Source organism: Myotis nattereri (assembly GCF_964212035.1).
Source record: "Myotis nattereri genome assembly, chromosome: 3".
Lineage (NCBI taxonomy): Eukaryota > Metazoa > Chordata > Mammalia > Chiroptera > Vespertilionidae > Myotis > Myotis nattereri.
Genome location: NC_138077.1, coordinates 56,005,937 through 56,019,752, shown reverse-complemented (window position 1 = coordinate 56,019,752; position 13,816 = coordinate 56,005,937). Strand labels below are relative to the sequence as shown.

Below are 13,816 nucleotides of genomic sequence, written 5' to 3'. Positions count from 1 at the left end.
AAGTTTCAAAACCTCTCTTAAAGATTTAAAGTGGTATAAATACAAATTTCTGAAGGATTATGCACCACCCTGTATAAGAGCAATCAAAGGCAATAGTCCTAGGAATGGACTATGAGAACTAGAGCCACACCAAGTCAAGTGGAGTCAAGGGCACCCGATTGGGCAGTGCGTGTCCTCAGCCCCACTCTGAGCTTGAGGCGGGGCAGTGGGAGCTGTGGGTTCGCCCTTGCAAGAGGTCCCAGGTGACAGCGGAGCTGTGGGAGGTTGCACAGGAGCTTTGCAGGAGATTCCCCGAGTCCTGGTTACGTGTGGGAGAGCTGGTGCGGGGGGGGGGGGGGGGGGCGGGCGGGGGGGTCTGATTACAGTTCTGAAGAGCTGTCTACTCACGTGCTCAGGTGCCTCGGGAACCAGCGAGAGAGAAAGCGCAGTGGAGCTGAGGGCTCACAGTCAGGGAGGCCTTTCTCCATGAGGGTGGAGCATGGCACCCTGAACTTGGCGCTAGAGAAACTCCGCAGGGTGAAATGGGTGTTTTTCAGGGTTCGACGAGAACCTGGATGTGCAGGGGGAGCTGATCCTCCAGGACGCCTTCCAAGTGTGGGACCCCAAGTCTCTGATCCGGAAGGGGCGGGAGCGGCACTTGTTCCTCTTTGAGATCTCCTTGGTTTTTAGCAAGGAGATCAAAGACTCTTCAGGACACACGAAATATGTTTACAAGAACAAGCTACTGGTAGGTGGGGAATGACAAGGCTCCCTGTTGTCATAGAGCCCTGGGGCAGGAAGGGATCTCGAACCCTGGTTCATCTCTCCCCCCCCCCCCCCCCGGCACCACACCAGAGTCGTCCTGGACAAATGAAAGTGCCTCCTATTTGAAAAGCTCTCCCTCCAACTCCCACCTCTGCATTTTACAGTCCATGGTTCTTCTTCCTGTTGCTTTCATCGCCTCCCTCTTCACCTTCCCTCTCCGCTACCTGCTAATCAGGCGCAAGCCTGTAGGTCCTTTCTTTCCAGGTAGATGAACAAAACGCCCAGTCTATTTGAGTTTGATTGACAAAAGCCCATTCCTCGGCCCTCTCCTCTTTGTTGCCTTTCCACCCCAGCCCTGAGTTTCCCCACTGCCCTCCCCTCCCCACTTCTCACAGGCATTTCCTGTCTACAGACCTCAGAGCTGGGTGTGACGGAGCACGTAGAGGGGGACCCCTGCAAATTCGCCTTGTGGTCTGGGCGCACCCCGTCCTCCGACAATAAAACCGTGCTGAAAGTGAGTACCTCCCTCTGCTGGGCTCAAGACCAGGGTTGGGGTGGGAGGGATGTGGGACTCTTAAACCTACAGTGAGGCCAGCTGACCACAGGTCTGCCTAGAGAAGGGCAGCATCACATGGGGGTTGAGAAGCAAATTCTGTCCTGAAAGTAGACTCAACACCTCAGAGATTGGCGGTCTCCTAGTCCGTGCACCCGAAGGCAGGGTGTGGGCTCCTGGGCTTCCTCAACCGGGCCCACTAAAGATGCTCTGTCCTGTGTCCCCTTCAAGTGTCCAGGGCAACAGGTGACCCTTTGACAAAAGTCACCTTGATTTGCTCCGCATTCATTTAACATTTTTTTCTGAGAACCTTGTCCATGTAATGCAGTGGTTCTCAACCTGTGGGTCGCGACCCCTTTGGCCGTCGAATGACCCTTTCACAGGGCTCGCCTAAGACCATCCTGCATATCAGATATTTACATTACAATTCATAACAGTAGCAACATTACAGTTATGAAGTAGCAACAAAAATAATTTTATGGTTGGGTCACAACATGAGGAACTGTATTTAAAGGGCCAGAAGGTTGAGAACCACTGATGTAAGGTATTCTGCTCAGTGCTGTGCAGGGCAGTATGTGTAAGGCATGGGCCCTTCCTGGGAACATGCACTCTAGAAGCTCTAGTGAGTTGTAGGGCATGGGAACAATGCTGATCGAGAGGAATGATAAGAAAGGGCCTTCCCCCCAGACGATGGCCGTGAGTCATGTCAGCTCGGCAGGGCACGCGCACGGGGGGAGTCAGGGCTCGTGGAAATGTTGGTCTCACTGGGAAGAGGTGCTGCCCGTGGGCCCCCATCAGCCATGTGCTCACCTGGCAGTGCCCGTCGCTGAATTGCCAGCACAGCTGCTTTCTGTCATGAGACAGAATGACCTGAACAAGTTCCACAGAGACAAGTGGGATTGGTGGGAGGGGGTGACACCTCCAATGAGCACGTTTCCAGGCTAAGAACCCAGGACCAACTTGCAGCCCCCACAGCCCGCGTGGCCATCCTGGGTGCTGAACGTCCTGAGCATTATCTGTTCCTGTTGGTTGTTAACCACTGCCTTCAGGTGCCCGCTTGCTGCCTCTCCCAGTGCTCCCAGACCTCCCGAGTCACTGAAGTGTTTGTTCATCCTTGGCCCAGGGGACCTCCAGGTACTGCCCAGCCCCAGGGCAGATAGCAGTATTGGTCAACACCTTGCAGGTCATAAATACTTAGAACTCACCCTGCTCCCGTCTCCATTGCGTCTTGAGGTCATAGCCCTGCTCTCGTTGGAGCAGCCCTGCTCTTGTTGGGGCAGCATGGCCCTAGGACTGAAGAGTCCTGAGAATAAAAGGAGATATAAGCCCCTCAAACATTCGGTGTCAAACATAATGGATGTGGCCTGCAAGAGGAGGGCCTGCAGGAGGAGGGCTGCAAGAGGCGGGCTGAGCCCTGCTTGGGCAGGATGGAGGGAGATGGGTGCTGACTCTCTCTCCCTGTGGCACTCCAGGCCTCCAACATAGAAACCAAGCAGGAGTGGATCAAGAACATACGGGAGGTGATTCAAGAAAGGATCATTCACCTGAAAGGAGCTTTAAAGGAGCCCATCCAGCTCCCCAAAACACCAGCCAAACTGAGGAACAATAGTAAGAGGTAACCAGCGTCTCCCTGCCTCCTAGTGCTCCCAGTCCTGCTTCTGGGGTGGGGAAGGGGTAGAGCTTTGCCTCCACAGGGGATGTGCTCTGGAGGGGGCTTCCTGCATGAACCCTAGGAGTTCTCCCTGAGATGAGTTAGCTCTCCTAAGCATCTTGCCAGCGACTGGCAGTTCCCTTCAGCAGGCTGTGGTGAGCGCTCTCATTTGGCAGATACTCTGCAAGGTGCTACAGGAAAATAAAAGCAAGTGTGAGATGAGCCATTCTATCCAGAACCATCTAACAGGCACGTCTCACACATGACAGAGAGACAAAGGAACTGTGGGAAGTGGGGACGGTACCTGAGCACTGCAGTGGGCTGTTGGGAAGGCTTTGGGTGGGAGGTGGAGCTGGGCCATGAGTGGGGAACTCCGGGCTTGTTAGACAGTAAAAGGGCTTTGTGTGATGTAATGCAGGGGGTGGTATGATGGGGTTATCATTGCAGCTCTTACTGCCACACCCCCGGAGTCCTCACCTCTATTCATCTGAGAAGAGCAATGTGATCAGGCAGAAGATGACAGATGTTTTTGTACCTTCGTCTGTCTGAATCCCAGTTTCCCTTAGCCAGGGGTGGGGAGCCTTTTATTCTGGCAAAACCCATTTGGATATTTATAACATCATTCACAGGCCATACAAAATTATCAACTTAAAAATTAGCCTGCTATTTTTGGTCAAACATTTAATTAACTTACCCCTAATCCCTTGGCAAGGCCAGACCAAATGATTATGGGAGCCTTATATGGCCCTTAGGCCAGACGTTCCCCACCCCCCTGCCTTAAACCAATGGGCGACTTCTTAAGTATTTCTTTCTCAAGTCCCCATGTGACATCACCTACAAGGACTCTTTTGGAGGGTGCTTCAAAAGAAAGTATACAAAAGCAGCAGCCCTGTAGGTTGCTTGGTGTTAAAAAAAGACAAAGATTTTTTTAAAATTGAAAATTCTGTAAGTGCGGCCTGGAAGTTACTCTGGAAGAAAATAAAGAGAGGTTTCCTTCAAGCATTTGAGGGACTATAATTAAAAATCAATATATTAGGCCTAATATAAAAAGGTAAATAATTTGTGTTTTTGCCTCTCTGTATATGGCTAGTATAAAGTTACTCAAAGACTAATAGCAGAAATTTAATTAGTGTCATTTACTGTCCATAACCTAGGACAAGTAAAGTTAAAAAATAATAATAAAAATAAGCTTTATTTCAAAGTAATTTAAAATAGGCTAATTGAAAGAAGTGAATATTCAAGAACTTAATTGTACTGGGCAGGAAACTGTTCCTAAAACATTAACTCATTTTTTATTGATACTTCAACTCATAGTAAAATTGCTTAACATGCAATGAAATCCAATACAGTCATATTTCTGAACAGAAAAATTAAAAGTTATCAAGACTGCATTGTAAAAATTTCCAAAAGTCTCCTAATATTTAAATTTAAAAAAAAAAAGTATACAAGAACATCATGGGGGTGGGGGAGACAAAACAAAAGCCAGAGATCTGGTGGTGAGGGTCACTGGCTCTCCTCTCCTCCCCTATTCATGAATGGAATAAATCCCAAAGATTTATTTGATGCTTTGGTGCCAACCAGGACACCCAGGCTGGAGCGCCCCTGCCGGGCCTAGGAATAGCAGCATTTGTCCGGAGGGAGGTGGCAGCTGGAAGGAGGGTGTGACGAAGCTCGAGAGAGATACCTCCATGGAAAGCCCCTCGACCTACATGGCCAGGACACGGCCACCTTGCTGTGCTGGAGGACAGATCAGGACTGTGGTGGGGGGAAGGTTATTTTGATTTCAGTTACCTTTGTCCAGAGTTCAGGTGAGGGATAGACTTATACACTAGAGACAGGCCCTGCTATAGGAAAGCCCTACTTTTAATAAGAAGATAAAATGGAAATGGCCATAAAGAGCTGAATGTCCAGGACCATGGTGGGCAGGGCCATTCAGGGGGACTCCATGAGAGAACCCCTCTTTCCTGCAGTAGGAGAGTGGGCATCTCTGGAACATGGGGTGGCATATCCTGGAAATGCCATCCCCTGTTCCCTGTCCGTGTTCTGTGATGAGACCGGGAGAAACCTCAGCATACCCTGCAGAGAAGAGCCAGGCAATCTGTGATTTCATCAGCTTGTTTTCTGGGTGTGGGGACAGAGTTGATGGAGGAGCAGGTTGGCCTGGGAAATACTACCCACACTCCTGGATGGGCTCCCTCCCTCCCCCAGAGCTGGCTTCGTCTGGAGCGGCCAGCAGGCCTGCGATGGGCCGGAAAGTGGGAAGCAGAAAACACAGCCAGCTCTTAACTCTCCACAAGTGGTGGGCGCAGTGGCCGAAAATCTACAACAGATGATCTGAAGGTCCTTTATTTTTTGTTTTGAAATGCATCCCATCATTTCTTTTTACAGCAGATTTTCCTTCCTATAAATGTGTGGCTGGCATATGTTATTAAAAATAAGTTGGCATTTTCCAAGTCCACAAGGAGTGGTAAAAGAGCAGTCGACTTAGAAATAACTTTTTATGACTAACGGACGCCATGTATATACCTGTGCATCACATGTATGCCCACATGCACACACATGTCCACATAGATTCACCATTGTCATGTTGAGGCAGCCTCGGTAAATGGGGGTTTTGCCCACCTGGTACCTTTCTCAGACAGCGAGTTCCCCTTGTCCATAATGCCATAACTTCTCCGTAATCAGCAGTGGGGCTGTGACATTCCTAAAAACCTCCATGGGAAGAGCTGTCATTCCCTGTGCTAACCTAGCCAACCCCTGGCCCACATCTTCTCCAGTTTTTTTCTGACACAAACCATTTAGCCTTCACCAGTTCCCAAGCATCTAATTCCCTTGGCCTGGCTCTGGGTTCAGTGCAGGATTGGGTCACAGTTCTGAAGCTGGAGAGTTGAGGGAGCCTGTGGGATCGTGGTATGGTCCAGGGAACAGGAAGGGGTCTGGGTGCCAGGAGTACACTTGGGAGCCTGTCTTATCTGACGCTAAGGAGCACAGCTGTCTCAAAAGCTGCTGTGGAATCTGTGGCTGTGCTCCTATCTCTGAGAAGATGCCTTGGCCTCCTGTGTTTATAAGAAGTCGTCATAAATAAGCAGGAGATCAATGAGACCCACCAAAACGAAGGCAGTAAACTCCTCCATACCCAGGAGTTGAGGGTCCAACATCAGGAACTTCCCAAAGATCATCTCCGTGGAGAAAATATCCCACTCCAGTTTCTGGAGCAGACAAAACACAAGTCAAAACAGTATCTTATCAGTTCTGTTTTCTCTGTAGGCCAGCTAGAAACCATCCCCAGCCATTACAGGATGCAGAAAAGCCATGTGAATCCCCTGAGTTCTGGGATTGTGGATGATGGCCCAGTCAGCTGGATAGAAGCCTTGGTCCTGAGTAGGATGTGCCTCTTCCAGTGCCTACTACAGACCCATTCCCACTAGAAGCGAATAAACAGTTGTTCCCTCTGCATCATCGCCCAGAGGAGTTTTGGAGAAGAAGTCATGTTCAGTTATCAACAGAGCGATTATGTGTTTACTAAGTACAAGCGGTTACATCACTGGAAATCCCATAGGGCTGCTCCCTGCAGGGGGATAACTGTAGACAAATCCCTGCCAGAAAGTGCCTGGGCCCTGCTCTGCCAGCCCAGCTGGAAATCCTGTGGCTCTACACCCACAGCGGTTCCCCCTACCCCCACCCCTGTTTTTTTTCTCTTCTTCCTGCAGGGATGGCGTGGAGGATGGTGACAGCCAGGGGGATGGGAGCAGCCAGCCAGATACCATCTCCATTGCCTCCAGGACCTCTCAGAACACAGTGGACAGTGACAAGGTAGGACAGCGCCCCCACCTTCCTCCCCCTAAGACTTCTCGTTGGCTGAGCCACCCTGGAGAGTTACCCCCAAAGGAACTTCTCCCCCTGAGGAGCCTGACCTCAGGAGCTGGTGGTCTCTTAGTAGGGCTGCAGGAGGTGTGTCACGTGGAGATCTTGTCTGAGGGGACAGAGATCGGGTGGTCAGCCAGGCCTCTCGCGTTGCGAGAGTGCAGCAGAGGTGGCGAGGGTGAGGAGCGAGGGTCTCTGCATCTCTCTCCTGTGAGGTGTCCCCTGGCTGCTGGGGCTGCTCGGCCTCCTGGGAAGCTGGGCTCAGGGAGCTGAGGCTGGCACAGTTTCCAGAGACCTTAGAGGCTGTGACTGGCTCATATTGACAATGATTTGAATGGGCTCGCCTCAGAGTTAGACCAAGACCAGTAATTTGGAAATGGCCACCGAGATGCTGGTTGGTGGGAGCCTCCTGTCTGATAGGGCTCCCCCCGGGGGAATGATGCCTTCCTCTGCCCAGATATTGGGGCTCAGTTCCTGAGAGGCGGAGGGCCAGGAAGTGGGTGTGAAGCAGCATGTAGGGACGTGGTAGTCTTGTGGGAAAGCCTGGTCCCTTGCTCTCTTACATTTGGGAGCAAATAAACAAAGGTTAGGAGCTCTCACAGGGAGCGGAAGGAAGGAGACTGTAGCCAAGACTCAGTGCATTTGCTCAGCTGGGGAAGAAGAAGTCAACGGGCTGAGTTTGCAGCAGGGACACGGCGAGGTTTCCTCTGACCCTACTCTCACTCGCTTACCTCGGGGTCAGGAGCGTGTGAGATGACCTTGTGTTGCACGTTAGTGATTTTGTTAGGAAGGCATGGATCTGCAAGACCCTTCGGCCCTAGTTTATCTAGACCTAGTATTTTGGCGTAGTCGGTCCAGCTCAGGCAACAGGCTGTGTCCCTGCTTCATTTTAGTTTTCCAAGTTATGGGTATATTTTTTTAAAGATGACCTGTATTCATTTTTCCTAATTTTTTTCCCTACTGGGGGAAAAGGACTTTGCCCCCAAACCTCCTAAGATCACGGTGCTAAATCACACTCTAGACTAGTGTTCAAGGACCTTCAAGGTGATTCTGACTGGCATTCTGCCTGCAAGTTACTAAGCCATTTTGACTATCAGAGTGAATGGAAAGTTGTTTTTTTCCACTTTGTAAAAACATACAAGAAAACTATTTCTGTACTTTCCTTTTTCCTCTGATCTGTTGTTTAGAAATACAACCTAGAATATCCTGTGAAGGTACGTGCTGCTGTTTAAGCAGTCCGTGGGTGGTGTGTGCAGCGCAGCGTTTCCCACGTGCAGACGTAGCCTGTTAGTTCCCTGGTGCAGGGAGTTCATCCCCTCCTGCCGCTGCTGCTGCTGCCGTCCCCCAGCCCTGACCCACACAGACCCTTCCACAGAGCGGTGAGCCCTAGGAAGAGTGGGCTCAGCCATCCTTGTCTCAGGTGAGGTAGGTGAGGCTGAAGGAGAACACCTCTGACAGCAGGCATTTCGTTGTTCATGAGGAATCCTGGTGCCCTCAACGTATTCTATACGTCAGGAAACTGAGGCCCAGAAAGACTAAGTGCCTTGCTCGGGAAAATTCTAGTAGTTAGTGGAAAAGCAGAAACTAGAACCCAGATCTTCCCGATTCACCCACATTTCCCCCTCCTTCTACACGTCCAAGTGTGGAACCCCACGCTGGTGGGGGGTGGGGGGAGTTCCTGCACATTCCGCCAAACCCCTGGTCCCGTGTCGGGAAGAAGCACCCGCCGTGTGCCGAGCTCTGTGCTGGATGCTGTAGAGACGTGGACTGTTTGTTGAATGTATAATTTTATGTGTCCTGTGTGTCTGTGCCCAGCTGTGAAGCCCTGGCGAGGGCATCGATTACGTCTGTCTGCTTCACTGCTGTACCCCTGGCACACAGCACACCCAGGTGACCAGGGAACACGGAGCGAGTTCACAGAGGGGGCAGTCCCTGATCCCAGGGAGCTCCAGCATTAAGAGGCAGCTTACACCCTGGCTGGTTTGGCTCAGTGGATAGAGCATCAGCCCGCGAATTGTAGGGCCCCGGGTTTGAGTCCGGTCCAGGGCACATACCTCAGTTGTAGGCTTGATGGGGCGTGTGCAGGAGGCAACCAATCGATGTGTCTCTCTCACATCAATGTTTCTCTCTGTGTGTGTCTCCCCCTCACCCTTCTACTCGCTCTAAAAATCAGTGGGAAAATATTCTTGGGTAACGATTAACAACAACAAAAGGCAGCTTAAACAGGTGGTCTGAAAGCAGCCAAACATGTAAACATTGTGTTTTTAAATATAAAAGAAGCCTAGTTGTTTCCTTATCTACAAGCAGAAAGCTTTAGTCAGCTGAAGAGCCTGGCCTGTAAAGAACATTAACCCCAGAACTACCTCTTCAAGCCTTGGGAAACATGGGCAGCAGGTCAGATGATGAGAGCCTGTGTTTCATACAAAACCTGGAAAACCACTTAGAAAGTCACCACTTCAGAATAAAATAGAGGGCCTGTCTGCACCATGCACTGTCACTCAGATTATTCTTACTTTTCTAACACAGAAGAGTGATAACTGGACAGTATGTACCCCTGACCTGCACCCCACTTCATCAGAGAAACCACTAGTGGTATCTTTCCATTTCCCCCAATCTGTTTTACCAGAAGCCCAGGAAACTGGTCTCCGTTGGTTTCCCGGTGGTCAGGTAAACAGACCCTGAAGAAGAGAAAGAGAACAGAGTGGGTTGATTCAGGCGAACTGAGCCATATTCAACAAGGGCAAAGAGCACAGCTGGGGGGGGGGGGGGCGCAGCCCCTCGCAGGGGTCAGCTCATTTTAGCACCGGGTTTCCAGGAAAGGCCTCGTTTTCCTCTTCCAATCCAGAGGAATTAGAGTCCGGGCACTACTGGGCTGGGCCGATGAGGGAAGCTGACCATTAAAGGGCCCTGGACCTAGCTGAGTGGCACCTTTCTAATCACCCTGTGTGTGCTGTGGGGAGGAAGGAGTTTGGACACACCTGGTTCAGATCCCAGCTCTGGCCCTTAATGCTGCATGAGTTACTGTGCCTTATTTCCCGACCTGTACAACAGATGCCCGTCTCAGGGAGGCGCTGGGAAGATTAAGGGAAATACATTTGCTTGGCATCGATTAAACATTCAGTGAAGGTTAATTTCCCACCCTTATGGCAGGGGAAACAGAAGTCTAGATACTCTCAATAAGAGTGCCCTATTACTTAGCAGACTGGGAGGGTCTTTGGAAGTTCTAAGTCCCGCCCTCTGGGTTCCTCCTCAATTAACCCATTGTCAGCAGGTTCTTTCCATGTTAGACCTAAAGAGCCGTAGCTCAGTTTGCCTGTCGGTGCCCAGAATAGCCTTTCTTTGCTCGCCCTTAGAATCTAAGGCTTAGACATCTGTGCTTAGCATCAGCTCATGGGTTATTTTATTAGTTCATGGCTTATCACCCATTGCTGTCAGGTATTCATTTTAACCCTCCAAGTGCACCGCCTTTGGCCAGTAAGGCTTTCTGTATGTGAAGACAGTTGCCTTTTCATCGTCTCTGTTTGGGTTGGAGGTTCGCAGTTTCTCCAGCTACTCCTTGTATTAACGTTCTTTCAGACCCTTCCATAGCCTCGTTGCCTTCCTCTGACTCCAGTGTGGAATGAGCTGTATGAAATGGGGCATCTGGAATGGTCTGGGAAACTGTGGATGTGATTGACTAATGAGAGCTCGGCTCCTCAGTCCAGGGCTATTCTGCCTGCGCTCCCCGAGGGGGTGCACCAAGTCTAGGAAGGTGTGTGCTGTTGCTCCTAACATCTCCACACCTGTGTTCGTGGACTGCCTTGGTTGGACAGGTGACTTAGGAATCTGAGTGTCAGACTACTTTATGTCTATTGGGTTTCTCTTATTTGATTACCTCCCAGTATTCCAGCATGTTTTGAATAGAAATTATTTGTCCAGTATACCAGCTACCTCTCCCAGCATTATTTGATACACATACCGTCTGTGGCTTTATCATAATTCTTGCTCAAAAGACGAGACTGAGGACAGAAGACCAATCCCCGGGCCCTCCTCATTTCTCATCCAGGTTTCTGCACTGGGAACCCACCTTGTCTGACTCTTCCTTCTGGGAAAGGAAACACCCCCACGTTTCTCTGTAGCAGGAGAGCTGGGCTTGCTTCCTTAACTTATAAGTCCTCCCTCCTTGATGAGGAATCAGGCTAATATTCTTAATTTTGCATGAAACGCCGACAAAGCCAATATGGATGCCTCAGTAATACTATTGCTAACTTCCCCCAAAGTTGTTTTCATTCGGTCCTCACATGGGCCTGTGTAACCGTGTTCTGCCCGACACCTGTCCTACCCAAAAGCGTCATTTCCCTGAAGGCACCCAATGTGCTTATGTTGTTCCACAGCGTCTGAGCCCCTTCCTGTTCTGCCCAGGAACATGAGCATGCTACTCTATGCATTTCACTGCAAACAGTCTTCTGCCTATAGGTGTATTATTAAGTGGTGGGGCTTTGCAACCACGTGTCAAGGAAGTACAGAATTCTAGAATTCTAGGAAGGCAAAGCTGAGTAATGAGGTGGTAGTGAAGAAGTATCGTGTTGTTTTACATGCTGGATGTCTGCTGAATGATCTCCCGCTGATGGTGCTGAAGCAGTTGTTTGCACCGTGATGGTCCCCAATAAATGCTTATGGAATTACACATTACAAACACATCCTAGTAAGGACACTCTCTATCCAAAAATCACTATGAATTTCTAGACGTGTCCAGGCTGCTGAAGACCGGGAAATGGGTGCGATTCTCTGCAGGAATTGTGAGAGAAAGAGCACTGCTGGGACAGGATTCTGATGTGAATGAGAAGTTTCAACCACACGCTAATGTGATCTGAGATGCAGGATGGGCTGATAATGGCAGTGAGCTGAGTGGGGTGGGAGTGCCTGGAGAACCTGGAGATTTCAAGATCTAACTCAGTGATCTTTTTAAAACTCTGGACTGTCAAATTAATGCTGTGAGCCATGACCAAAATTTTGTTTTACTGATCAGGAGGGAAAGCTCTGTTTAGAGATGGTGAGGGTTCAACTGAGGGGAAAGTCAATGATGTCTACAGTGTTACTCACCGCAGGCACATGATGCGTTTAACTAGGGATGAGGCAGCCTGGCTGCTGGGTCTCCTGGTCATGGACTTCCGTAGAGCCTCACCTGGTTCCCCAGAACCTGTGATCCTGCCACCTGTACTCTGGGAGCACACAACGAGTGCAGGGCTGTCATCAGGCAGGGTCTAGCCCAGGGGTGGGCAAACTTTTTGACTGGAGGGCCACAATGAGTTCTTAAACTGGACCGGAGAGCTGGAACAAAAGCATGGATGGAGTGTTTGTGTGAACTAATACATGTTAACACTGCTGCTGGTGAAGGAGCAGAGGGGAGAGCAAGAGAACCCTCTGCTCTTTCGGTTCCACGGGCCAGATAGAACAGCCGAACAGGCCGGATCCGGCCCGCGGGCCGTAGTTTTCCCACAGCTGGTCTAGCCCCTGCACTGGCGCTTTGCTGAGGGCCCTGCCCTGCGCTGGCCTGTTCCAGCTTTTTATTCATGTGTTGAGGTCCTGCTTGTTCCATAGCAGGTGCAGCTCTCAATGCTGGAAGGACAGCAATGAACAAAACAAGACCAAGCCACCCTCTAGGTTCCTTTCATGTCAGGAGGGAAGGTAAACTACCAGGGAAGGAAAGGATGGCAGCCCTGGTCTTCCGCGAATAGCATCAGAGATAAAAGGATACTCCGTCTTTCTTCTAAGAAAAAGTGGGTTGATGCTGCAATCAGAAGAACTTGAGTTTGATGTAAGAAATTATTTTCCCTTTAGGAATTAGTGCTGATAGGAGAACAGATGGCTCAGGGAGAAATGCATCTCTTTATTTAAATGGACTTATAAATTGGGGGGACAGGGCTGGGGATAGGCTAGGGGCACTTGATGCTTGGGAGAGTGCAGGAGGGGAGGAAGGAGAGCATCCTGGATCTGACTGCGTAGAAGCAAAGTCTGAGACCCAGATTCCTGTGCATGTAATTTAAGGGGGGAGGTGCTCTCAGGCCAAGGAGCAGGGAACGGTGCCCAGTGGAGGAGGGAAGGCAAACGCGCACGTGGTTTCAGCAGGAGTCTGGCTCAGGCTGATCCCTCCTGGTGCTCTGGCATGATTGCACCTACAGTTTGCTCCACCCTGAGGCAGGCAGGCCAGGCTTTGTGTCAGCTTGAGCTGTGCGTAACCACCATGCACCAGAGCTGGGACCTGGGCGCCCTGTGGGGAAAGGCATCTGGGTGGGATGCAAGGCGTCCGCTATAGGAAGGAAAGGAAAACGTGGTAGGAAGGGGATGGGTTTTGAGGTCAGGCCTGGATTCAGTCCCTGATTGTTTACCGTGAGTGGGTCATGTCATCACTGGTGCCTCGGCCTCCTCACTGTACTGTGAGGGCAGTGACTCCCACTTCCCAGGATCTGAAGGAGTAGCCAGGATCCCCTGTGAGCAAGGGTCTGAAGCAGAGGAGACCTGAGGCAGGTCACTGTCCTGGTGACTGCAGGGCCTTCCCATGCAAGAAAACGGACCTCATGCTCACTGTTGTTTTCAGGGCCCACAGATCACTGGACTTGGCCACTGACAAGAAAACCACACAGAGGCTAATAAAAATCCTCTCAGGTCACACTATGGAATTTTCACCCGACAAATTCTTACCACCCATCAAGATGGGCCACTGTTGCTGTGACATTGTATTACTCTTAGCTGGAGTGACCCACCCACTGGCGACCAGCCCAGTCAATGCACTGTATTGAGAACTGAAGGAGGTATGAGAGTCTGTCAGAGGCACTCCGCTCTTTGTCTCATGGGGCCATACACCCTCTATAGGGAGACATATATGCTGCCTCCCATCTCGTAACAAAACACTTTCTAACTCTCAAATAAATACCTGAAAAGAGCATATAATTGTACTTCCTATTACCCGGGCTTGGACTTTATAAGCTCCTGTAATCTTGAGTCTCAGTCGCACCCGGGTGTGT

At 50.4% G+C, this 13,816-nt stretch overlaps 1 protein-coding gene across 7 annotated transcripts in view; it reads left to right on the top strand.

The window, feature by feature from the left end:
- KALRN (kalirin RhoGEF kinase) overlaps positions 1-13,816 on the top strand; it is a 573,479-nt gene that overhangs the window by 365,002 nt on the left and 194,661 nt on the right. For all 7 annotated transcript variants that reach the window (XM_081085419.1, XM_081085418.1, XM_081085412.1 and 4 more), the window contains exons 30-33: positions 537-727; positions 1,157-1,258; positions 2,770-2,912; positions 6,659-6,761. In XM_081085419.1, coding sequence (XP_080941545.1) covers positions 537-727; positions 1,157-1,258; positions 2,770-2,912; positions 6,659-6,761 — 539 coding nt within the window. The remainder of the gene's footprint in view (positions 1-536; positions 728-1,156; positions 1,259-2,769; positions 2,913-6,658; positions 6,762-13,816) is intronic.